Genomic DNA, 27,147 nt, shown 5'->3' on the forward strand with positions numbered 1-27,147 from the left:
CAGACGGCTTCCTCACCCTGCTGGGTCTCTGACACCTTATGTTGGGCCACCCTAACATGAGTACATCTATTTTACTACACTTGGACTCTGACTCCCCTTTACACAGATGCTCTCTTCATCCTGTTCCCATGTCTATTGAATTTTTCATAACTTTTTCCCTTTTATTACTATTTTTTCAACTTTTTATTTTGTAGTAATTATAGACCCCCAGGAAGTTGTAAAAATAGTATAAGGAGTTCCTGTGTGCCCTTCTTTTACCCTGTTTTTCCTCATTGGTTACATCTTACATAACTATAAAAAACATAAAAACCAGGAAATGGACATTTTATTTATCCATTCATCAGTTGATAGATATTTAGTTGTTAGGACCTTTTGGCTATTATGAATAAAGCTGCTGTGAGCATATTCATGAATGTGTATCTCTCCCATTTGTCAACTACCATTGTAGTTGAAGATAGAACACAATTCCATCACCACAGAGATCTCCCTTGTACTGCTCCTTGTCAAGTACACCCTCCTCCCTCTACTATCCCATATTTAATGACTTTTTAAAATTACCAATATTATTATTACAAGTTACAGGAAGAGTTGAGTAAGCATAGAGATAAACTATGTTATAGTCAGGAATAGAAAGAATTAATATCATTCCCAGTCATGAGTGAGGGGCAGGATAGGAATTCTAATTTCTGAAAGTTGATTTTACTGGCATTCTGTTCTTTCCTGTTCCATTGCTGAGTCTTGGAGCCACTTGGCATAGTTTTTTTCCCCAGCTGCTGGCTTTATTCAGAGAGCCCAGTGTGGCCCCTTCCACAGCAGAAACTTCTGAAGTTTTCAGCCAATAATTCCTGTCCTCCCTGTTAGCTTTCGAATCCTAGGCCTGTTGCCGTCTAGTTTTATAGTTTCTGTCTAGTTTTGTAACCCCTGTGGACTGACATCTTCAGTTCTTACTCATTGCTGTGGCTTGCTTGCTTCTTGTTTATGTATCTGTATTTCCCTTTCTTACTTTTGAATTTGACTGTATAAACGATTTTAAAATAATCTTTTTTTTTTTGTAGAATTTCTATATTGAGAGAGAGAAGGAATGCCTCCTACCACCAGCTCAGTATTCTTTTTTCTTCTGAAAAATTTCAAGCCTATGGAAAAATGGAAAAATAATGCAGTAAAGACCCATATATCCTTTACCTAGATTCATCAGTTTTTACCATTTTGTTTCTTTTTTTGAACAACTCTCTTCCTTTCTCCCTCTGTTCTCTTTTTTTTCTCTTTCCCACACTCATACACACGTTTACATACTTTTATTTTTCTGAATCATTTGAAAGTTAAATACAGATAACACAACACTTCTTCCCTAAATAGTTCAGCGGACATCTCCGAAGAGTAAGGACATTCTCTTAGGAAATCAAAATACAATTATGACATCTAAGGAAGAGATTATTAATTTTTTGTATCACCTAATATATAGTCCACGTTTCATGGATTGTCATCTAAATGTGGTGTTTTGCTGTGTATGTATATATGTGTGTTTTCTTGATCTAGGACCCATTCAGTGTTCGTGCATGGCATTTGATTATTTAATCTCTTTAGTCTCTCTTAATTTAGACTGATGGTTTTTATAACATTGAATTTTTTGGAAGGTTCATAACAGTTGTCTTATAGAATGCCTTGGATTCTAGATTTGTCAAATTGTTTCTTCAGAATTCAGTTCTGGTTAAACATTTTTGGCAAGAATACTGGGTTGATAATGTTTTAAACTTCTCATTGCATAACATCAAGAGGTGCATCATGTTAAACTTTTTAACATGTTAAACTATATCAACTATTGTTAAACAATTGGTGATGCTAAGTTGATCATTTGGTTTAGGTAGTGATTATCATATCTTTTTAATATAAACATATATTTTCTCCTTTGTGATTTTTTTTTTTTGTGTGGACTAATACTTTGAGACACTGTGAGTATTTCTTCCCCAATAACCATTTACCTAAAGGCTTTAGCATTCATTTTTGATGCTGGCCTGAATCAGTAGTTATCATTGGAGTTCAGTATAGTTTCTTAACCAGCTTTTTATACAGTAGTCCCTGCTTATGTATGGGGGATATGTTCCAAGACCCCCAGTGGTGCCTAAAACTACAGGTAGTACCGAAACCTATGTATACTGTTTTTTTCCTATACATACATACCTATGATAAAGTTTAATTTATAATTTAGGCAAAGTAAATGATTAACAGCAGTAACTAATAATAAAAGGAACAATATAACAATATATCGCAATAAAACTTGTGTGAATGTGCTGTAGTGCTTTCCATTGCTTAAAGTAATACAATACCTTTCTCAGACTGGCATTCCAAGGCTTGTATAATATAAAGCCTATCTAACTCTCCAATCATGTCCTAATGTTAAGTATATAAATAAATTCTTGATCCAATTTCACTGATCCCTCAATAAATGCCCATCCCTAGGTAACTCCTTGTATGTCTCTCCCTGTTTGAAATTTCACTTCAGTATCTTGCTATTTGGAATATCTGTTAAAATTTTTCCTTCCTTCTGGACCCACCCTAAATCCATAAATAATGCTTCCTTGACCATCCACATGGTGGTTCTGCCCATTTCTTGAACTTTTATAGTACTTACTCTGTAGCACTTATCTGTTAATTTCATCTGACAAATTAATCAAGTAGTGCTTTGTGTCTCTTGTACTGTGTTATTAAAATCATTTATTATATTAATTTTCTTATTTAGCATTGTTTACCATTAAGTTATAAGCTTCTTGATGTTAAGGATGATGTCTGAAAATTCAGTTGATTACAATACCCTGTATACAGTAGACACACAATAAATATGTTGAATACAATTATTTATTAGTATTTTGACTATGAAATGACTATGAAATGCCAAGTATTGTACATGTATATTAAATGTGCTAGATTAGCACATTGTGAGAAATTTTCGTTTGTGCTCTTAGCATTAGGAAGTTTAAATATGCAGGGTTTTTTTTTTAAGATTTTATTTATTTATTGGGCAGAGAGAGAGAGAGAGAGATCACAAGTAGGCAGAGCGAGAGGCAGAGAGAGAGGAAAGCAGGCTCCCTGCTGAGAAGAGAGCCTGATGTGGGTCTCAATCCTAGGACTCTGAGATCATGACCAGAGCCGAAGGCAGAGGCTTAACCCACTGAGCCACCAGGCGCCCCTAAATATGCAGTTTTTATCAAAATAAAATGACATGTATATGAAAATGATTTAGAACTATAAAGGTAGATTTAAGAAAAACTATTAAGGTATTATTATGCAGCCTATTTGTCTACCTAAACTTAAATTATTTAACAGGAGCCAGTCCATAAACAAAAGTGGATTGAATGAATAATCATGAGGAAATACTTGAATAAACCCGTTAAATCCCCTGAGCTTTTTTTTAAATTGGTAAAATGAAAGAAATAATATTCACAGTTTTATATGTCTCAGAGGAGAAACACTGTAAGTCAAAGAAAATTCACCGCATTTTATATTTACCTTAAACTTTGTAATAGCAGTATTTTACATTAAAAATTTTTTTTTATTTTTTATTAACATATAATGTATTATTAATCCCACTGGTACAGGTCTGTGAATCGCCAGGTTTACACACTTCACAGCACTCACCATAGCACATACCCTCCCCAATGTCCATAATCCAGCCACCCTATCCCTACCCGCCTCCCCCGCACCACAATCCTCAGTTTGTTTTGTGAGATTAAGTCTCTCTTGTGGTTTGTCTCCCTGCCGATCCCATCTTATTTCATTTTTTCCTTACCTACCTGCCAAGCCCCCATGTTGTCTCTCAAATTCTTCATATCAGGGAGATCATATGATAATTGTCTTTCTCTGATTGACTTATTTTGCTCAGCATAATACCCTCTAGTTCCATCCACATCGTTGCAAATGGCAAGATTTCATTTCTTTTGATGGCTGCATAGTATTCCACTGTATATATATACCACATCTTCTTTATTCATTCATCTGTTAATGGACATCTAGGTTCTTTCCATAGTTTGGCTATTGTGGACATTGCTGCTATAAACATTCAGGTGTACGTGCCCCTTCGGATCACTATGTTTGTGTATTTAGGGTAATTACCCAGTAGTGTGATTGCTGGGTTGTAGGGTAGCTCTAATTTCAACTTTTTGAGAAACCTCCATGCTCTTTTCCAGAGTGGTTGCACCAGCTTGCATTCCCACCAACAATGTAGGAGAATTCTCCTTAGTATATTACATTTTAAAATTTTTCCTCCTCTTAATGTTTTCCTTACTCAGACATTTTAGGGGAATTATAATATTATCTCCTCTCAGTCTGCCTCCCTATTTGCCAGTAAGAAGCCAAGCAGAATTTTCAGTTTGGAAAGAACATTCTGAGAAATTAAAGAGATAGATAAGTATGGGGATCATTATAGTAGAGGGGAAAAATGGGGCTAGTATTTACTGAACAACTACTACGTGGTCTTGGCATCCTGTTAGGTAGGTGACACACCTAGTGTATGTGCCCGCTGAATGCTTTTAGATGAATTAACACTGTGAAAGACTTAGAAATGGTACTTGAAAAAGAAGTTTAAAAAGAAAAACGCAGGGGCGCCTGGGTGGCTCAGTGGGTTAAATCCTCTGCCTTTGGCTCAGGTCATGATCCCAGGGTCATGGGATTGAGCCCTGCGTCGGGCTCTCTGCTCTGCAGGGAGTCTGCTTCCTCTCCTCTCTCTCTCTGCCTGCCTCTCTGCCTTCTTGTGATCTCTCTCTCTCTGTCAAATAAATAAAATCTTTAAAAAAAAAAAAAAAAAGAAAGAAAAACCCAGGGGTGCCTGCCTGGCTCAGTCAGTAGAGCATTAAGCTTGATAGTGAGTTTGAGCTCATTCAGCTGGGTCATGAGTTTGAGCACAAGGTCAGGTGTGGAGATTATTTTTAAAAGAATCTATTAAAAAGAATAACCAAATCATAATCATCATTAACATTATGGAACTGATATCCCATACTCCATGGTTGCTTGAACTTTCTTGTTCCATTTGGGTATGATTCTTTAAAAGATTTTATTTATTTGACAGACAGAGATCACAAGTAGGCAGAGAGGCAGGCAGAGAGAGGAGGAAGAAGGCTCCATGCTGAGCAGAGAGCCCGATGCGGGGCTCGATCCCAGGACCCTGGGATCATGACCTGAGCCAAAGGCAGAGGCTTTAACCCCCTGAGCCACCCAGGCACCCCATTTGGGTAGAACTCCTTAAAAACTTTCTTTTCAAATAGAAATGTAGTTTTTTCTCAAAGAAATGATTTCTCTATCAGCATCTGGATTTTATCTTTTGAAACATATCCTGTTCAAATGCACCAAGTTTGTCTTCTATAATTACATTTTGATTATTGTCAGCTTATAGGTTTCTAGACTTTATTGGGTTAAAGATCTTAGACTACCTCTAGTGGGATGATAAATTTTACAGTTTACCATGGTCTGAATAGATTTATAAGAGATTTAATTCTTGTATATTTAAGATTTATAAATTATATAAATATTCATAAATCTATGTAATTTTTTTCACTTTTTTCCAGTTTATTGATATATAATTGACAAATAACATTGAATTAGTTTAAGGTATACAGCATAATGATTTGATACATATATTGGTAATGATTACCACAGTAAGTTTAGTTAATATCGATCACTTCACACATAGTTGTGGTATGTGTATTTTCATTTTTTAAAATAAATACCTAGTAGAGGAATTGCTGAATCATATGGTAGTTCTATTTTTAATTTTTTGAGAAACCTCTATATTCTTTTTCATACAGTTTGCATTCCTAGCAACAGCATACAAGGGTCCCTTTTTCCCTATGTCCTCACCAACACTTGTTATTTCTTACCTTTTTGATAGTAGCCATTCTTTTTTTTTTTTTTTTTTTTTTTAGATTTTTCTTAAATGTATTTGAGAGAGAGAGAGAGAATGAGAGAGAGCATGAGAAGGGTGAGGGTCAGAAGGAGAAGCAGACTCCCTGCTGAGCAGGGAGCCTGATGCGGGACTCGATCCTGGGACTCCAGGATTGTGACCTGAGGCGAAGGCAGTTGCTTAACCAACTGAGCCGCCCAGACACCCTGATACTAGCCATTCTAACAGGTGTGATTTGATTGTGGTTTTTCATTTGCATTTCTCTGATATTTAGTCATGTTGAGCATCTTTTCATGTGTCTGTTGGCTGTCTGTGTGTTTTTTAATTGGATTGTTTGGGTTTTTTTGCAGTCAAGTTGTATGTGTTCTGAATATATTTTGGATATTAACTCTTATTCAATATATGATTTGCAGATATTTCCTCCCATTCAGTGGGTTGCTTTTCATTTTGTTGATAGTTTCCTCAGCTGTGCAGAAGCTTTTTAGCTTGATGTAGATCCACCTGTTTTTATTTTTGTTTTTCTTGCCTTTGCTTTTGGAGTCAAATGCAAGAAACTCATCTCTAAGACAACGCCAAAGAGCTTATTACTGCCTGTTTTATTGTAGGACTTTTATGGTTTCAGGTCTAATGTTCAAGTCCTTAATCCATGTTGAGTAAAGTTGACCTTTGTGTTAAGTTGATCCTTGTGTATGATACAAGATAGGTGTATGGTTTCATTCTTTTGCATGTGGCTGTACAGGTTTCTCAGCACCATTTATTGAAGAGATTATCCTCTCTTGTATATTGTTGGCTCATTTGTCATAAATTAATTGACCATATACATGTGGTTTTATTCCTGGGATCTCTTTTCTGTTACATTGATTGATGGGTCTGTTTTTATGCCAATACCATACTGTTTTGATTACTATAGCTTTGTAATATAGTTTGAAATAAAGAATTGTGATGGTTCCAGCTTTGTTCTTTCTCAAGACTGCTTTGGCTATTCAGGATCTTTTGTGAATCCAGACAAATTATTGGATTTTTAAAAATTTTTGTGAAAAATGCCATTGAAATTTTGATAGGGATTACATTGAATCTCTAGATTGCTTTGGGTAGTAAGAACGTTTTAACAATATTAATTCTTCTAATCCATGAGCCCAGAATATCTTTCCATGTCTGTGTCTTCCAGTTATTTCATCACTGTCTTCTGAGTACAGATCTTTCACCTCCTTCGTTATATTTATTCCTAGGAATTTTATTCTTTTTGATGCAATTGTAAATGATATTGTTTGCTTAATTTCTCTTTCTGATAATTTGGTGTTAGTGTGTAGAAACCCAACTGATTTTTGTGTGTTCACTTTTAAAAATTTTTAAAAAATTTTAATTTTAATTAAACTTAATTAAATTTTAATTTTAAAAATTTAAAACTCTGTGCCACATGTGGGGCTTAACTCATGAACCAGAGAACAAGAGCTGCATGCTCTCCTGACTGAGCCAGCCAAGCACTGCTTATGTGTTGACTTAATCTTGCAATGTTATTGAATTCATTTATTCTAATAGGGTTTTGTGTGTGTGTGTGTGTGTGTGTGTGTGTAGTCTTTAGGATGTTTTATATATAATGTCATGTAACCAGCAGGTTCAGATAGTTTTACTTCTCTTTTCTGATTCAGATACCTTTTGTTTCTTTTTCTTCCTAATTGCTTTTGCTAGGAATTCCAGTATTATATTGAATAAAAGTGGTGAGAGTGAGCATCCTAGTCTTATTCTTGATCTCAGGGGAAAAGCTTTTAGGTTTTCACTGCTGAGTATGATGTTAACTGTGCGCTTGTCATAAATGGCCTTTATTATGTTGAAGTGTGTTCTCTACTCACTCAGTTTAGGATTTTTATCATAAATGCATGTTGAATTTTGTTAAATGTTTTTCTGCACTATTGAGATGATCATATGATTTATCCTTCATTTTGTTAATGTGGTACTACATTGATGTATAGATGTTGAATCATCCTTGCATCCCTGGAGTAAATCCCACTTGATCATGGTATATGATTTTTTTTTTTAAAGATTTTATTTATTTATTTGACAGAGACACAGCAAGAGAGGGAACACAAGCAGGGGGAGTGGGAGAGGGAGAAGCAGGCTTCCCGCTGAGTGGGGAGCCTAATGTGGGGCTCAATCGCAGGACCCTGGGATCATGACCTGAGCTGAAGGCAGATGCTTAACAACTGAGCCACCCAGGTGCCTGGTATATGTATTTTTACATATTTTTTAATGTATTTTTTATGTACTTTTTAATGTATTATTGAATCTGGTTTGCTGATATTTTTGGCTTTGGATTTTTGTGTCTATATTCATCAGGAATATAGTCTATAATTTTCCTTTCTTGTAGTGTCCTTACCTGGTTTTGGTATCAGGGTAGTGCTGGCTTTGTAAAATGAGTTTAGAAGTGTCCCCCCCCCCCTTATTGTTTGGAAGAGTTTAAGAAGCATTACTATTAATTTTTTTCTTAAGATTTTTTGTTTATTCATTTGAGAGAGAGAAAGTTAGCAAGAGCGTGAGCTAGGGGGTAGGGTCAGAGGAAGATGGAGAAGCAGACTTACTGCTGAGCAAGGAGCCTGATGCAGTACCTGGGATCATGACCTGAGCTGAAGGCAGACACTTAGATCAACTGAGCCACACAGGCTCCCCAGTTCTTTTTTTTTTTTTTTTTTTTTTTTTTTAATGTTTGAAAGAATTCATCAGTGAAGCCAACTGGTCCTAGACTTTTCTTTGTTGGGTGGGTTTCTTTTTTTTTTAAGATTTTATTTATTTATTTGACAGATAGAGATCACAAGTAGGCAGAGAGGCAGGCAGAGAGAGAGGAAGAAGCAGGCTCCCTGCCGAGCAGAGAGCCCGACATGGGGCTTGATCCCAGGACCCTGGGATCAGGACCTGAGCCATAGGCTCAGGCATAGGCATAGGCTTTAACCCACTGAGCCACCCAGGCACCCCTGTTGGGTGGTTTTTAATTAACTGATTCAATCTTATTAGTAATTGGTTTGTTGAGAATTGTTACTTCTTTGTGATTCACTGTTGGTAGGTTGCATTTGTCTAGGAATTTATTCATTTCCTTTAGGTTTTCCAGTTTGTTAGTGTATAATTGTTCATAGTAGTCTCATGATCATTTGTATTTCTGTTATCAGTTGAATATCTATAAATTAAATTTTAGAAATTGGAAGTGTAATACAAATTTGATCTACTTTCTAGGTTTAAACAAGTCTCTTGAGTGGTGTTTCCTCACTGATGGAGAATTATTTCCAAGCAGAAGCTTACAACCTGGACAAGGTATTAGATGAATTTGAGCAAAACGAAGGTGAGAATTTATTTTGGTGAATCTATTTGAATACATTTATGATATGGAGAATGTGGGGTTATGAGAGGATGTAACAGTTTAAAAAAATGACTTAATAACTTAATGATAATAGTATTATATTTCAGTATCCAGAGGAAGAACTAATATTTTTTGCACTGTGTGCCAGATACTATACTAAAGCATTTAAATGGACTGTATTATTTAATCTTTAAAATAACCCCATGAAAGTAGATCTTATCTACATTTTATAGGTGAGAGACACAGAGTAAGTGGTTTCCCTGAGGTTAGTTTGCTAATAAGTGGCAGAATGATTAGTATCCAGGCATTAGGATACTAGAGCCTGAAATTTCTTTATACAATCAATCTATGGTCAAGAAGAGCTTTAGAATGTGTGATTGTATTTCCTAAACTAGAAAAATAACTTGTTGCCTGTTGACCAATAAAGATATATTTTAAACCTAATTTTAAAAGATTTATAGTTTTAAGTTACTGCCAAAATGGTTAGATAAAATGTCTGCCTAAAATTTACTTTATTTAGGTAAACTTTTTCCTTAAATTTCTCTGTCAGCATGATTTGAATGGATAAGCCATAATTAATTAGATCCCTCCTACCCTGATACTCTGTTTCTTTTTCTTTTTTTCTTTCTTCTTCTTCTTCGTCTTCTTTTTTTTTTTTTTTTTTTTTTTAAGATTTATTTACTTGAGAGAGCACAGGGCTGGGGGTTCAGAGGTGAGATAAGAGAGAGGAAGAGGGAGAAGCAGGGAGCCCAAGATGGGGCTCGATTCCAGGACCCTGAGATCATGACCCGAGCCAAAGGCAGACATGCTTAATAAACTGAGCTACTCAGGCGCCCCCTGGTATTCTCTTTTTCTAGCTGGAAGTGGCAGGTAACAAGTTTACAAAGTGATGTATTTCTGTCTGAAGTCTGTGATTTTAGAAATGGTCTCCAGACCTTTACTATATCCAGTTACTTAGGTTGTCCTTTGATAGTAGTTGGGAAGAGAGATTAATTTTAATGTTGTTGCTTTGGGTCTGTAATAGACCAAGCCGTATAGAATTATGGGCTTAAGGAAGGAAAAGGGAGAAGGAAGGATACATGGAATAGCCTACTGTTCTCATATTTTACCACTGATGACCCAAAGCTACTCCATAGCCATAGGATTCATATAAGTGTGAAAGTAATCATTTGGGATTCTATTGGATCTACATACCAAGGTTGAGGGGGTCTTTTCCTTTCAGTTTCAATCATTTATACAGGTAATTTCTCAATCCTTTCTTTGGTTTGACCCTCTGTGTATCATTTATTTGTTATGAGATATCTACATAGGTGCTATACCTAATCACTTGAATAGTATACTTCTAAAATATCATTGACTCTAAGAAAATGATTAGTTTATTACATCAATCTCTTTAGGACTTCTGTAGATCTAGTAGGGTACTTTGCATATAGTTGATTTTGAATATAGTTTTGTTGAATCAGTAAAAATTGTCTTTTAGTTCAGAAATACAACATTGCTTATAAAAACTAATTCTTTTAGGAGGTGAAGAACTTCAGAAGCCAAATTCTTGTTTGGAACTGTGTTGTATATTTGTTTTGAACTATTGTTTAAAGATCTTAGTTTGTACTAATTGTATTCAAATGACCACCTCTAGCCTGGTATCTTTCCACGTATATTTTAAATAAAGTGATTTTTCATTCTGTGTTAATTTCCTTCTTTATTTTTTTATTTTATTATTTTTTAAAAATATTTTATTTATTTATTGGACAGAGAGACAGAGATCACAAGTAGGCAGAGAGGCAGGCAGAGAGAGAGGAGGAAGCAGGCTCCCCGCTGAGCAGAGAGCCCAATGCGGGGCTCGATCCCAGCACCCTGGAATCGCGACTTGAGCCGAAGGCAGAGGCTTAACCCACTGAGCCACCCAGGCGCCCCAATTTCCTTCTTTAAATGAAAAATATACTACACACAGACTGTGATAACACTAGATAATTAACATTATACCCATGTAGTAGGTAATTGAATAATGACATTTTTAATAACTGATCTACCTTTCTTGTTTGATTATTAAATATTCTTGTGAAAAGCAGCATTTTGTTTTTATTTCCATGAACCATGTTGGAAATAATGATATTTTTTTTTAAAGGAAGTTTATGTTATTAAATCTCAAGTCTCTGCTAGCCCAAGTTTGGGCAACTCATGATTTTAACATTCAGTATTCAAGACCATTCTCCACATATTTTGATGTCTTATGGCCTTTACAGTCTGGCCTTTCTAGCTTCTTTTCACTACTTGCTTACACTAATTCTTTTTTCAGCCCAAACTGATTTGCTTATTGCTCTCTCAGATTGTTGTGTTTGGGACTATACTTGTTCCCCCTTAAGAATGACCTCTTTTCCACACTTAAATAAAATTGTCTTTGAAGCCCAGGCATAATGCTGTCCTGTACTGCTAATTAGATAGTCATGTGTATAGTACCTGTTTTTTTTATTTTTCTAACTAGATTATGTATTTCTTGGAGGCCAGAGCTATCATTTAATCTTCATGCTCCTTAAGCACAATGCTTTTACTGTGGTAGATACTCACTTAGCATATATTTATTGTGTACCTACTACATAGCAGGCACAATGCCAAGTGTGTGAGGGCTTACATTGATGGAGAGAAATGGTTTCTGTCTGAAAAAGTCAGGTAGAAGCCATTGTGTTATAGTCTAGTAAATGCTTAAACAGAGACATGAAGAAGGTGCTCAGGGGGCATTAAAGGTTAATGTTACTATTGAGGGGAAAATATATCTCCATAATTTTCAGGACTATGATTATTAGATTTACTGTAAGAAGACAGCAAGAAATACAGTAAGTGTATTATTTCTTATTTCTCTAAATATACATATGGCACTATAACTTGGAGAAATAATCATCATAGTTATAATCTCTTAAAAAGTAAACATGAAATTATGCTTATTGATAGAATATAAGTAGGTTGATTTAACAAGATAAATGAATATTTTTCTGCCAAGTGTCCTCAGATAATTATATAAATATAAACCTAATTAATCATGTGACACAGTTATGAGTATAATTTCATATACTATAGCAAACTTTTTATAATACTTGTTATGGACAAATTTCAAATACATACAAAAAGCAGAATAGTGTAGTATACTCTGGTGTACCCAATTTCCCGGCTTCAGCAGTAATTAACATGGTTCCAATTTTGTTTCATTTGTATCTTCATCCACTACTCATTGCTTGTTATGTTTTTACAGTTGTTTTTTTTTTAAGATTTTATTTATTTGAGAGAGATAGAGCATGCGCACAAGCATGAGCAGTGGGGAAGGGTAGAGGGAGAGGGAGAAGCAGACTCCCCACTGAGCAGGGAGCGGAAGGCTGGGCTTGATCCCAGGACCCTGGGATCACGATCTGAGCCAAAGGTAGATATTTAACCAACTGAGCCACCCAGGCGCCCTTTTTTAGTTTTTTTTTTTTTTTTAAGATGAAATTTACATACATTAAAATGTATAGATCTTAACTGTACCAGTTTTGATAAGTAAATACATCAATGTAACCCACATTCCAGTCATCATGTAGATTATAGATCACTCTGTCTCCACAGAAAATTCCTTTGTTTTCCCTCTTACTCAATTACTTGTCCTAATATTTTTCCAGCTTAGATTAGTCTGCACCGTATGTTGTACGCAGCCAATCGGAGGTCTTTCTGATTGCTACTGCCTGCTCCCACTACCAAGTATAGCCTCTGTGCCATCTTTAATTATGTTAATAGATTGAGGTAGAATTCTTTTGTTGTTTGGAATCTTCTGGGATATTACCATTTGGTGACATGTAATATAGAAACAGTCTGAAGAATATTTTTTTTATTCTTAGCTAAAAATTAAAATTAAAAACTTCATATTCTAGGAATATTCTATTTTTAGATATCCTGGGAATATTTTATTTTCAGAATGTTTGCAAATATAGTTAATTAATTGAGTCCTAGCTTTTCTAGTGACACCAGGAAACTTATTGTAATTATTTACCTTTTCAGATGAAACAGTTTCTCCTATTTTATTGGATACCAAGTGGAATAAGATTCTAGATCCCCCGTCTCACCGACTGTCATTTAACCCCACATTGGCCAGTGTGAATGAACCTGCAGTTTCTAATGAGTCACAGCCACAGCTAAAAGTCTTCTCTCTGGCTCATTCAGCTTCTTTGACCACAGAGGGAGAGGATCATTGTGCTAATGGACAGGACTGTAGTCTGAATCCAGAGATCAGCACAATGTGGATCGATGAAAATGCCATTGCAGAAGATCAGTTAATTAAGAGGAGCTGTAATCGAGATGATCAATGTAGTACTGTTGAAGTCGGAGAGAAGAAATGTGGAAACCTAGCTTGTCTGCCAGATGAGAAGAATGTTCTTGTCGTAGCCGTCATGCATAACTGTGATAAGAGGACATTACAAAACGATTTGCAGGATTGTAATAATTATAATAGTCAGTCCCTCATGGATGCTTTTAGCTGTTCACTGGATAACGAAAACAGACAAACTGATCAATTTAGTTTTAGTATAAATGGGTCCACTGAAAAAGATATGAACTCAGAGAAACAAATAGATCTGTTGAAGAGATCAAGTGCAATGGGGGATTCTGTTAAACATACATGTACTACTTCATCTGATAATCTAGCCAGTGTCTGTTCCCCTTCACAATTAAAGGATGATGAAAATACAGGTAGAGACCCACCCATGTCTGTGATTACAAGTTTAACAATTGATTCAATAGTCTCATCCCAGGGAACAGATGAAGGTCCTGCTAAAAAGCAAGAGAACTATATACCAGATGAGATTCTTACTGGCCAGACCAGCTCTGCTAGGACAGATCTAGGGAGTCCAAACTCCTTTTCCCACTTGAGTGAGGGGATTTTGAAGAAAAAAGAGCCAACAGAGGAGAGAACAACTGAAGAATCTGTCCGATCTGGTTTACCTTTGCTTCTCAAAACAGACATGCCTAATGGGTCTGGAAGGGATGATAACTGTGAACAGTTTTCAGGTTGTCTTGTGCCTAGTGATCTTAGAGCTGACAAAAAGGAAGGTTGTGAACATGAAGAAATTCTTGGCAGTACGGAACTTAATATGACAGAGCATTTCTCTGACTCTCAGGAGATGACTAATTGGAAATTGACTAAACTAAATGATATGAATGACAGCCAAATAAATAAAGAAAATGAGAAGTTTCTGCCAGTGAATCAGCCTGAGGACATTTACAATGATAGTGGAGGAGAGTGTGATAGAATGGCAGAAGCAGGTCTAGATTTAAAAGGAACTTGCACCAATGAAAGTGAAGGATGTGATTTCTCCACTATGGATACACCAGCAGCAAATTCTCTATCTAATTGTGATTCCTATGGAATGCAGAGCCCAGTTGTTTGTTTTGTTCCAAAGACTTTACCCTCCAAAGAAGATTCAGTAACAGAAGAAAAAGAAATAGAAGAGAGCAAGTCAGAATGCTATTCAAATATTTATGAACAGAGAGGAAATGAAGCCACAGAAGGGAGTGGACTACTTTTAAACAGCACTGGTGACCTAATGAAGAAAAATTATTTACACAGTTTCTGTAACCAAGTTCCATCAGTGCTCGGGCAGTCTTCACCCAAGATAGTAGCAAACCTGCAATCTATCAGTGTTCCTTTTGGTGGTGCAAGACCCAAGCAACCTTCTAATCTTAAACTTCAAATTCCAAAGCCATTGTCTGACCATTTACAAAATGACCTTCCTACAAATAGTGGAAATAATATTAAAAACAAAAATGATGTTCTTGGGAAAGCAAAATTAGGGGAGAACTCAGCAACCAATGTATGCAATGCCTCCTTGGGAAACATCTCTATTGCTGATACAAATGGGGAACATTTAGAAAGCTACGAGTCTGGGATATCCAGTAGACCGTGCCTTGCTTTAGCTCCAGAAAGCCCAGATAATGATCTCAGAGCTGGTCAGTTTGGAATTTCTGCCAGAAAGCCATTTACTACTCTGGGTGAGGTGGCTCCCGTATGGGTACCAGATTCTCAGGCTCCAAACTGCATGAAATGTGAAGCCAGGTTCACATTCACCAAAAGGAGGCATCATTGCAGAGCGTGTGGGAAGGTAAGTTGTATGTGTTTTAAGTCAGAAATACTGCATGCCCACTTTATTAAGCTCAATTAGAGATTAATAAAGTCAGTATAAGGTGAATATACTTCTGGTTGAGATGACATTATAAATAGCTTGGAACATCCAGTTCTAGTAAATTTCTAAATAAAAAAATGACCTTGCTGAATCTTAGTGTTTATATAACGTTTTTTGTTGCCAAGATTTAAGTTGAATCACTTTCCATGAACAGATGAAAATTGAGGAAGTGTTAACTTTGTGGTTTCTCTATTGATAGATACTTGGTTAATGGAATAGTTTGAAATAAGGAAGTTTTTTTTTTTTTTTTATTAAAGAAATACTTGGGATTGACTTCATATTTTTTTTAATTCTTGAGAAATTGAATATTACACTTGAAATCCATCCTACTTTTTGGTATAGGATTTTGGTCACTCTGTTAGACATTCTGGAACTTTTTATACACATATACACATATTTTGTCTTTTCCCCCAATGTCATTTTTTTTTTAAAGATTTATCCGAGGGGAGTGAGGGGGAGAGGGAGTCACAAGCAGACTCCGTGTTCAGTGTGGATGGAGCTGGCCCCAGGGCTCGATTTCATGACCCTGAGATCACAACCTGAGCCAAAACCAAGAGTCAGAAACTTAACAGACTGAGCCACTCAGCCATGCACCTCTCTCCATGTAACTTTGATACAAAGTAGAGTTGAGGGCTATAGATCCTATGACAAGGTTACAAGAATAATGGATATTCCTTAGCTCTTCCTGAGTTTTGCTTGCTAGTAACATATCCACTTACTGGTTTATCTTTTTAACAAAGAGCTGTAAACAAGGAGGAAGGGAATTTTATATATTTAAAAAGAATGCAAAGTTTGGTTTTGGGTATGGATTTCAATTTTAACATTCTTACTATTAACTATATAACTTTATTAAGCTTTTGTTTTTATAAAAAACAAAATAGAAAGATTAGTAATTTTCATAAATGAGATTACAGATGTAATAGTAAGTGCTCAGTAATTAAATGTGTCCTTCCCTTCTTTTCTGATTTATTGGCCTACTTGTGTTAATTAGGATGCTTTCAGCTTTAAGGCATAGAGTGTCTGATCCTTAGTGACGTAGACAAAAATAACATTTCATATAACAGGAAACCTGAAAGAGACTCACTTATGTCTGGGTGCAGTCAGAATCACTGAAGTTTTCTTGGTCTTCCACTTGTGGTTGCAAGACAGTGGTACAGCTCTGTGCATCGAATTCAAGCTGGCAACTTCTCAAGTACAGGGAAATTGGTTGGGGGCAAAAGATGAATTTTTTTCCAGCTTTGCACAGTGTATATATTAAGTAGCCTGTTCTTGCTGCCCTCTCATCAGGGAGGAAAGAATCCCTAGCAACTTCTTTCGATTTTTGGCCAGTTGTAGATCACAGGTCCAATTTTACACCAATCATTTAGAAAGGGGAATAGGATTGCTAGGATTGGCTGAGAAGATCAGTCATGACCATCCCCTGGGGCTGAGCCCAATGTTGCCGGAACAGAAGTGGGATTCTGTTAATCTGGAAAAGGAGGAGAATGGTTCCTGGGTGGGTAGTCAGTAAGGGCTACTATAAGGGTACAAAAGAACCAAGTGATGGGGAGCAGAAGAAAGTGAAAGCTATGATTGGGCTGCTGGTCTCTGATTATTAAAATTTGAAGAAAATAATGTGTCTAATTCCTAAATAGCTAGTAGTCTAAAGTAAACCTGTAGTCAGTAGTCTCAGTAGTGTTTTCTGTTAAGCAATTAGAGTTGTCTTTTTTTTTTTTTAAGATTTTATTTATTTATTTGACAGACAGAAATCACAAGTAGGCAGAGAGGCAGGCAGAGAGAGAGGAGGAAGCAGGCTCCCTGCTGAGCAGAGAGCCCGATGCCGAGCTCGATCCCAGGACCCTGGGATCATGATCTGAACCGAAGGCAGAGGCTTAACCTACTGAGCCACCCAGGCACCCCTAGAGTTGTCATTTTTATGTTGTTCTTTGTGTTACTTACTCTGTATAATACTTTCTGAAAACTTTGCTCTCTTGAGCAAATAGTAACGCTTTTGCCCCACATCAGCATATCCAGATGTAATGAGTAAATAGGTAACTTAGGTGGTTTTAGAAGAGAAATAGTGGCAAAATGCACATGAACTGAAAAATTAGATGGGAGTTTTTCTGAGTGGAATTTATGAATTTATGGATTCATGTGGATTATGGATTCATATTCTATTTTTTTTCCTTTTCATCTCCAGTTACCTCAGGGATGTTCTAAGGATTGATGAGATAAGGTCTGTGTAAAAAATCCTTGAGCTTCTCAGAAGAAAAGAGCTTTAAAACATAGATATATTTTTTCTATCTAGTAATGAGATTATACTGGGAATGTAGCTAGAAAAATACCCCAAGCAATGGGATTTTGCAAAGTAATGTTTACTGTTTAAAAAAAGAAATTTAGTTTGCATATCCAGTAATTTCTCTACTTAATAAAAAAAAAAGCTTAATACTCTTTAACAAGCATATATTAAGCATCTAATATATGAAGGGTTCTGGGCTAAGTATAGAGATTTAGAGATACAAAAATTGTGATATATGACCTCATGGAGTTTGTAATTAAGGGCACTGGTTTCAGTAATTTGGGAGAAAATCTGGATTTCCTGGAGTTAAAAAAAAATCCTAAAAAAATTGTGAACCTCTGATCTGACCAGACAATCAGACCATCCCATAGCAAAGTAGAAGACATATTAAGAGCTAGTTATATATATTTTATATTTATTCTCATTACACTCTTGTAGAATGGGTTGTTAACTTTTTCCTATATGATAGGTCAAGAATCAGAGACTCTGAGTGGTCAAGGAATATGTGTAGGATCTCACAGCTTGAAAGTGCTAGAGACAGCTTTAAAGCTAGTACTCCTTTTCTTTTTTTTTTTTAAAGATTGATTTATTTATCTGCAAGAAAGAGACAGTGATAGCCTGAGTAGGGGGTGGGACAGAGGGAGAGAAACTTAAGCAGACACCTCACTGAGTGCAGAGCCCCACATGGGACTGGATCCCATGACTCATGAAATCATGACCTGAGCCAAAACCAAAAGTGAAACACTCAACTGCCTGAGCCACCCAGCGGCCCCAAGCTAGCATTCTTTCTTTCAGTCATACTGCTTCTAGCACGTCTCCTCATTTATAATAGCAGTATAAACAAAATAGATCATTGAGAATGAGAGCTTAATTTTTCTAAGAATGGCAGAAGGAATCAGTCATGTTACAAAATGACTATTTGGAATGAACAAAAAACAAAATGACTCTTTGGAGAGGGAGATATAAAAAAGTGGATATAATTTATGGGACAGAGTCTAAAGTATATGAGAAAAATGAGATCACATCAGAATACAGGTGGAAAATTAGTGGGGAAAGGGAAATTCATCTTACAGAAGAGTGGGTCAAGATGAAAATACTTGAATATAGAAGGAGTTAACAGAAAATTGTGGGAAATTATCTAGCATAGTTTAAAGCTTATATTCAGTTCCCGATAAGCAGTAGAATTGTTGTAACATTCATCTTGGTAAAATGTAATTAAGTAGAATATAAAATAATTACACTAGAATTTATGAAAGTATTAAAATGTTGCAGTTTATCTCTATTACTAAAATGGAGATCGAGATATCTGGATTCCATTCCTATCTTCATTATTAATTGCAAAAGTATGTCATACTCTAAAATGCTCAGCAAATGTGCTTTATTTTATGATTTCATACGTTATTAATTTAGATAATTGCTCCATATAACAACATAATCCCTACTTCTCCTGTATAATAGGCAATAAATTATAGAGTAGAAAGAGTACAGAGGTCTTTCCCCAAAAGGTGCCCTCTTAAGTTCAAATGATCACCATTTCTATATATCCATATTAATTTCCTATGGAAATCACCAAGTTCAGATCATGGTTTTTCATTCTCTCTTAAGCTCCATTTTGACCTCTTTTTATTTGATCATTCGACTTCAGAGGACTAAGAAAGCATTGAGTTTAAGAGTTAAGGAAAGCGGAGTTTTGAAAGTGAAAAATTTCTAAAAGAAAAAATGTCATGTATCTTCTATTTGGTTATTTTCTTTTTTTCTTTCTAAGATTTTATTTATTTGAGAGAGAGAGCACACACATGGCGGGGGGCGGGGTGAGGAAGGGAGGGGTAGAGGGAGAGAGAGAAGCAGATTTTGCACTGAGCAAGCAGTCTTATTACCTGGATATTTTGTATTTGAGATGGTGTGAAAGATGAAAATAGAATAACATTTTTGAGGGCGCCTGGGTGGCTCAGTGGGTTAAGCCTCTGCCTTTAGCTCAGGTCATGATCTCGAGGTTCTGAGATCAAGCCCTGCATCGGGCTCTCTGCTCAGCGGGGAGCCTGCTTCCCCCCCTCTCTCTGCCTGCCTCTCTGCCTGCTTGTGATCTCTCCCTCTCTCTCTGTCAAATAAATAAATAAAATCTTAAAAAAAACAAAAACCAAAACCTAACATCCTGCTACTTTGGTAATTTCACCTGAGAGTTGCAATCAAAATTTTTATCTTCCTTTCAAATTCAAATACTCAAATTCCTAATCCTTTACTGCTGCCCAAAACTAATGTTCACCCAAAGACAAAGACTCGTATTTCTAGTAAGCAATTTAAGCATAGATGAATCTTGTTGCTATGTCCAATGTAGTAAAAAGAGCATAAGGCTTTGGAGTCAGACAGATTTGTCTTAAAATCCACACACTCTTGGGAGACCTAAGTGGCTCAGCTGGTTAAGTGTCTGCTTGTGGCTCAGGGTCCTGGGATAACTCCACCGTGGGCTCCTGCTGAGCCAGTCGGGAGTCTGCATGACTATCTGCTCCTTCCCCTTCTCACACTCCCTCTCTCAAATAAATAAATAAAACCTTTTTAAAAAAAATCCATGCACTCTCATTTTCAAACTCTGAGGACTGAAGTACATTTTTCTCATCTGTAACTATATTTCAGAGAACTGTAATATTAGACAAGCCTAGCATAAAGTGGAAGTGTCAAAAAATGTTATTCTTTTTTTTTTTTTTAATTTATTTGACAGAGAGAGATCACAAGTAGGCAGAGAGGCAGGCAGAGAGAGAGGAAGAAGCTGGCTCCCCGCTGAGCAGACAGCTGATCCATCCCAGGATCTATGGGACTATGACCTGAGCCGAAGGCAGAGGCTTACCCCACGGAGCCACCCAGGCACCCCTAGGTTTTATTTCATATATCAAGTCTTGACTTACAAAGTAGAAAAGGAATAAAATGGGCACCAAGTCATTGAAGAAGGAGAGACTTAGTGATGGTAATATCTGTCACTCCAGTTTATTCACAATTATTTTTTCCATTGTAATTGATTTTTAAAGTATAACTCAAAGTAGATGTGTTTTTGGTTTTGTTTTGTTTTGTTTTTTACTGCATTAGTAATTTGAATAAATAGAACAGAGAAGAGAACTGCAAGAGAGGTAATGTAGAAAAGAACACTGGAATGGGTATGAAAGAGCTCTAGGCTTCTGTTTCCTCTTCTGTAAAAGGAAGGGATTGCATAAACTATTTCTGTTTCCTTGCAGCTCTCTGAAAGAGCTTATATAAACTGTTTTTTAAAAAAATAGAAAAGGAAATAGAATGATTTGTGCTGGCAATGATTTATCTCTATAAAATTATTACTAAATGTACTGATTAGCTAAGGTCACTTTGTGGGAAGAGTGCACCATTAAACATTTTGAAGTGTGCTGTGCTATAAGTGTGTTTTCTGGAAGTCATCTCAGTTAAACTGAAATGCTATTTATCAAGGTGTCAAGTGTGCTATACTGAAGGTTTTATTTTGCAGTTACTGTTTCCTTTTTGATTCATTTCCAGTATTAATTTCTTCAATATCCCTATAGGCACACACGATCTTCTTCACTTAAAGTTTATTAAAAAAATAGCTTGATGACATGCCTAATGTCAAAATGACATATTGAGAGGCACCTGGGTGGCTCAGTGGGTTAAAGCCTCTACCTTTGGCTCAGGTCATGATCCCAGGGTCCTGGGATCGAGCCCCTCATCAGGCTCTCTGCTTGGCAGGGAGCCTGCTTCCTCAATCTCTCTGCCTGCCTCTCTGCCTACTTGTGATCTCTGTCAAATAAATAAAATCTTAAAAAAAATGACATATTGAAAAATGATCCAGATTAATTTTTAATATAGTTCTGACAAGTTTCCCCTTATCAGACACTTGGGATTATAGATATTTAACATAGTGAGCATTTATAAATGTAATTATAAAATGTTAATTTGATATCATTTTGTATTTATAGACTATATAAATATTTTATAAATTTATATAATTTATATAACGTTTATGTATAAAATGAAAAATACAGTCAGTATCTAACTCTGCTTTTCTTTCTTTCTTTATTTAATTTTATTTTTTTAAAGATTTTACTTATCTATTTGAGAGAGAGAGAGTGAAACAGCACAAGCAGGGGAAGTGGTAGAGGGAGAAACAGGCTCCCCTTGGAGCAGGGAGCCCGATGCAGAACTCAATTCCAGGACCCTGGGATCATGACAAGAGCTGAAGGCAGACGCTTAACCATCTGAGCCACCCAGGCGCCCTGCTTTTCTTTTTTAAAGACACATCGAGAGAAGGGCTCAGCAGGGAGCCTGATTTGAGCTCCATCCCAGTCCCCTGGGATAATGACTTGAGCCGAAGGCAGATGCTTAACGTCTGAGCCACCCAGGTGCCCCCTAACTCTGCTTGTATTTTGACATTAGTAATGTCAGGAGTAATTTTATATATAAAAGTGCGTAACAGAACTATCGGGGCACCCGTGTGGCTCAGTCGGTTAACCGTCCCGCTCTTGGTTTTGTCTCAGGTGTTGATCTCATGGGTCATGGGATGGAGCCCTCGTGGGGCTGGCTATGTGCTCAGTGGGGTGCCTGCCTGAACTGATTCTCTCGTTCTGGCCCTCCCCTTACTCATATATTCTCAGTCTCTCTCAGATAGGTAAATCTTAAAAAAAAAAAAAAATTATATATTTTGTTATTTATGTTGTTATACCCAATTTTTAGTTTAATTAAGTGAAAATATACCTTAAAAATTAAAATATATTTAAAAGAACTTCAAATTTAAAACCAAGATTAAAACACATTTTTTAAAATAATTTTTTTAGAAGCTAACAATATTTTTATTCAATAATATTACAGAATATAGCATTATGCTCACCTAAAATATTAGGGGAGAGTTGTAATGTTTTCAATGTTATCTGGGATAAAATAATATTATTTGAAGTATGAAAAAAATTGGAGTATGAAAAAATTTGATGGTGCTTATTTTTTAACCATAGGAAAATTATTTTCAGTACTATAACCTAAGATGACAAGATATGCAAAATCATGTCTGTCTGTGCTGTCAGTCTGTGTTATTTTATGCTTTGACTTTGGTCAAAGATTATTGACTGAATTGAAGATTATTTTCAACTTCGTTTACTCTAAATAGAGGTTAGATAAATGTCATAATTTGTAAATGAATGCCGTATATTTAAAAAAGGCAGCCAGGGTGCCTGGGTAGGTCAGTCGCTAAGCATCTGCCTTTGGCTCAGGTCATGATCTCAGGGTTCTGGGATGGAGCTGCATTGGGCTCCCTGCTCAGTGGGAAGCCTGCTTCTCCCTCTCCCACGCCACCTGCTTGTGTTCCCTCTCTTGCTGTGTCTCTCTCTCTGTCAAATAAATAAAATCTTTAAAAATAAGTAAATAAATAAGTAAAATAAAAAAGGCAGCCAGGTAAGAGAGTCTTTCCCTTGTCACCTTGTTACCTGCCAGTGTTAAAGTATATGTTGATCATTTAAAGCATGTAAGACCCTCATTATAATAGTGTCTCTCTGTATAATGCCATGGAATTGAGTCACAGATGACAAAACTGCCTTCGGTTAAGACGTTTTTAATTGAATAACTAATGCCTGTTGCATTAGTTATGACAAACTTGCCTGATACCAAATGTGATTTATATCATAATGTAATGTTTTAGCAGGATTCCAAGGGTATTTGTCAATATTGACTTCATTCAGGTATTATAAATATTTTGATCCTGAGAGCTCTAGAATGTGCCACGACCTTCCTCATCTCTACAAGGCAGAAGTACTGGAATACTATTCTTCTGTTCTTGTTTCCTTTTATTTCATATTGGATTGACTTCATTTTATTTTACCTATTTTGGAACTCAGGCATCGAGAATCATACTCCTCAGTTCATGGCGCCTTTTTAAAAAGAGTTATTTATTTATTTTAGAGGGAGAGGGAAAGGGCAGAGGGAGAGCAAGAGAGTCCCAGGCAGGCTCCCTGCTGAATGTGGAGCCACCCAGGGCTCGATTTCATGACCCCCCCAAGATCATGACCTGGGGCCAAAATAGGAGTCAGACACCCAACTGACTATACCACCCAGGTGCCCCTCATGGCACACTTTTAAAAAAATTTCAATTCTGGTTAGTTAAAATACAATGTATTTTAATATTACTTTAAAGTAATATTTATGGGGCGCCTGGGTGGCTCAGTTGGTTAAGCAGCTGCCTTCAGCTCAGGTAATGATCCCAGGGTCCTGGGATTGAGCTCCCCATTGGGGGGGGGGGGGTCCTTGCTCAGCGGGGAGCCTGCTTCTCCTCCCTTTGCCTGCCTGCCTGCCACTCCCCCTGCTTGTGCTCTCTCTCTCACTGTCTCTCTCTCTGTCAAATAAATAAATAAATAAATCTTTGAAAAAATAATGTTTATGATGACAACCTCATGTCTACCTCTGAATATACCCATTTAAAAAAAAACAGTCTATTTTTTAGATCAGAAAAACTGGACAGCAGGTATAGAGTTCCCATACCCCTCCACTTGACCCCATGATTAGCATCTTGCCAATAATGTGCTACATTTTTAAAAATTGATGAACCAATACAATATATTGTTATTAACTGAAGTCCTATAAAATAAATACATACTGTAGTTTACTTTAGATTCACTCTTTGTGTTAAAACGTTCTGTGGGTTTTGATAAATGCATATTATATATCCTATTATGGTATCCTATAGAATAATTATACTAACCTAAAAATCCTTTGTGCCCCGCCTTGTGCCTTCCTTCCTCCCACTTAACTGCTGAAGTCACTGATGTTTTTACTTTCCCTACAGTTATGTAACCTTTTCACACTGGCTTCTTTCACTTAGTAATATGCATTTAAGGTTCCTCCATGTCTTTAAAAAAAAAATGAGTTATAATTGACATACATTATATTAGTTTCAGGTGTATAAGATAATGATTTGATATTTGCATATATTGTGAAATGGTCTAGTTATAATAAATAATAATAAACATTATAATTTATAATTTATATTTATATTTATAATTATAAATAAATAATAATAAATAATAAATCTAGTTAATATATGTTACCACACATAGTTACAAAACTTTTTTTGTGAGGAGAACTTTTAAGATTTACTTTCTGAGGGGTACCTGGTTGGCTCAGTGGGTGGAGTATGCAACTCTTGATCTTGGAGTCATTAATGTCAAGCCCACATTGGGTGTCGAGATCACTTGAAAATAATTTTTATTAGGGGCGCCTGGGTGGCTCAGTGGGTTAAGCCTCTGCCTTCGGCTCAGGTCATGATCTCAGGGTCCTGGGATCAGGCCCCGCATCGGGCTCTCTGCTTTTCTCTCTCTCTGCCTGTCTCTCTGCCTATTTGTGATCTCTGTCTGTAAATAAATAAATAAAATCTTTAAAAAAAAAAAAGAAAATTTTTATTGAAAGATTTACTCTCTCAGCAACTTTCAAATATGCAATATAGTACTATTAACTATGGTCACAATGATATACACTACATCTCCAGGACTTATTTTATAACGGGAGTTATAAGATAACTTTACCCAATTTTCCCAGCCCTCAATTCCCACCTCTGGCATCCACTAACCTGTTTTCTCTGTGAGCTTTATTTATTTATTTTTTTTATAGTTTCTACATATAAGTGAGTTCATACAATATTTGTCTTTCTCTAACATTTACTTAGCATAATGCCCTCAAGGTCCATCCTACTGTTGTAAATAACAGGATCCCCCACTCCCCCTTTTTTTAAAAAAAGCACTTGTTAACATTTAATGAACCTCCCCATATGTGGCTTCAAGCTGCTAGAATACAGGCAGCTGACACCCTTATCTTCTCTGCTCTTCTACTGAAGAATTTGGCCTGACAGGCTGTTTTGGGAGTTTTCCCTTTCACAAAACTTTTTGTAGTATCCCGATCGCATCACATCAATGATAGGAGCAACTCCAGTCTTGTTTTTGGCTGCATTTACCTGTGTCTGCTCACTGACCAAGGTCCACAGTTTATCAAGGTTGACAGTTGGGCAGAAGCTCTGGTTTCTCTTTAAGTGATAATGTCTCATACCGACTTTTCCAAAGTAACCTGGGTGATATTTGTCGAAGTATAATCCTAAGAGCCTATGGTGATACATGCCACCAGCATTACTCTGGCCTCCTGGGTGCTTCCGGTGCTTGTGGATGCCACTGTGGCCATGGCTCACGTGGGCCCGAAGTTTCCGGGTCTTCCTCAGGCTGGAAGCATGTCAGCAGCCCAGATGGAAAAGAAGATTTCCCCCTTTTTTATGGGTGAATAAAATACCATTGTGTATATGTATGTACAGTGTATACTGTATTTTCTTCACTTAACCCATTAAGGGACATACAGGTTGTTTCTGTATCTTGGCTATTGTAAATAATGCTGCAATGAACTTGGGGATACAGATAATGTTTTTGAATTAGTGTTTTCTTTTCTTTTCTTTTCTTTTTTGGATGAATACCCAGAAACAGAATTGCTAGGTCATATGGTAGTTCTATTTTTGATTTTTATAAGAATCTTCATACTGTTTTTTATAGTAGATGCTTCAATTTACATTCCCACCAATATTGCACAAGGGTTTTCTTTTCTCCATATCACTACCAACAGTTGTTATCTCTTTTCTTTTTGATAGCCATTCTAACAGGTGTGCCATGATGTCTCACTGTGGGTTTGATTTGCATTTCCCTGATGATTAGTGATGTTGAGCAGCTTTTCATGTACTTCTTGGACATGTCTGTTCCAGATCTTCTGCCCCCTTCTTTAATCAGATTTTTCTGTTAAGTTGTATGAGTTCTTTATGTATTTTAAATATTAACCCTTAGCAGATATATGATTTGCAAGTGTTTTCTCTCATTCATAGGTTGCCTTTTCATTTTGTTGATGGTTTCCACTACTGTGCAGAAGCTTTTTAGGTGACGTAGTCCTAGTTGTTTATCTTTGCATTTATTCTCTTTGGTTTTGGTGTCAAAGAAGTAAAAACATCATTGCCAAAACCAGTGTCAAGGAACCTCCATGTCTTTTGTGACTTGATAGTTCATTTCTTTGTATTTATGAATATGTTATTGTATGGATATACCACAGCTTGTTTATTCATTCAGCTATTGAATGACATCTTCGTTGCTTCCCATTTTTGGCAATTGTAAGTAAAGCGGTTGTAAACATTCATGTGCAGGTTTTTGCGTGGACATAAGTTTTCACCTCATTTGTATAAAAACCTAGGAACATGATTGCTGGATCATATGGTAAGCTTATGTTTCTCTTTGTGAGAAACTGCCATAGTGTATTCCAAAGTGGCTGTACCTTTTTGTATTCCCATCAGCAGTAAATGAGAGTTCTTGCCCCACATCTTCACCTGCATTTGGTGTTGTCAGTTTTGGATTTTAACTATTCATATAGGTGTGTGGTAGTTTCTCATTTTTGTTTTAATTTGCAA

The 27,147-nt window shown here is 36.4% G+C and overlaps 1 protein-coding gene and 1 pseudogene across 3 annotated transcripts in view; one reads left to right on the top strand and one right to left on the bottom strand.

Moving 5' to 3' along the window:
* The window catches only part of ZFYVE9 (zinc finger FYVE-type containing 9), a 199,929-nt gene that overhangs the window by 67,573 nt on the left and 105,209 nt on the right, over nucleotides 1–27,147 (top strand). For all 3 annotated transcript variants that reach the window (XM_032844103.1, XM_032844102.1, XM_032844104.1), the window contains 2 exons: nucleotides 9,113–9,218; nucleotides 13,257–15,352. In XM_032844103.1, the coding sequence (XP_032699994.1) occupies nucleotides 9,149–9,218; nucleotides 13,257–15,352 (2,166 nt within the window). In that variant the 5' untranslated portion in view covers nucleotides 9,113–9,148. The remainder of the gene's footprint in view (nucleotides 1–9,112; nucleotides 9,219–13,256; nucleotides 15,353–27,147) is intronic.
* LOC116859130 lies at nucleotides 25,497–26,395 on the bottom strand (annotated as a pseudogene).

Source organism: Lontra canadensis, unplaced genomic scaffold (assembly GCF_010015895.1).
Source record: "Lontra canadensis isolate GAN:19392208 unplaced genomic scaffold, GSC_riverotter_1.0 scaffold148, whole genome shotgun sequence".
NCBI lineage: Eukaryota > Metazoa > Chordata > Mammalia > Carnivora > Mustelidae > Lontra > Lontra canadensis.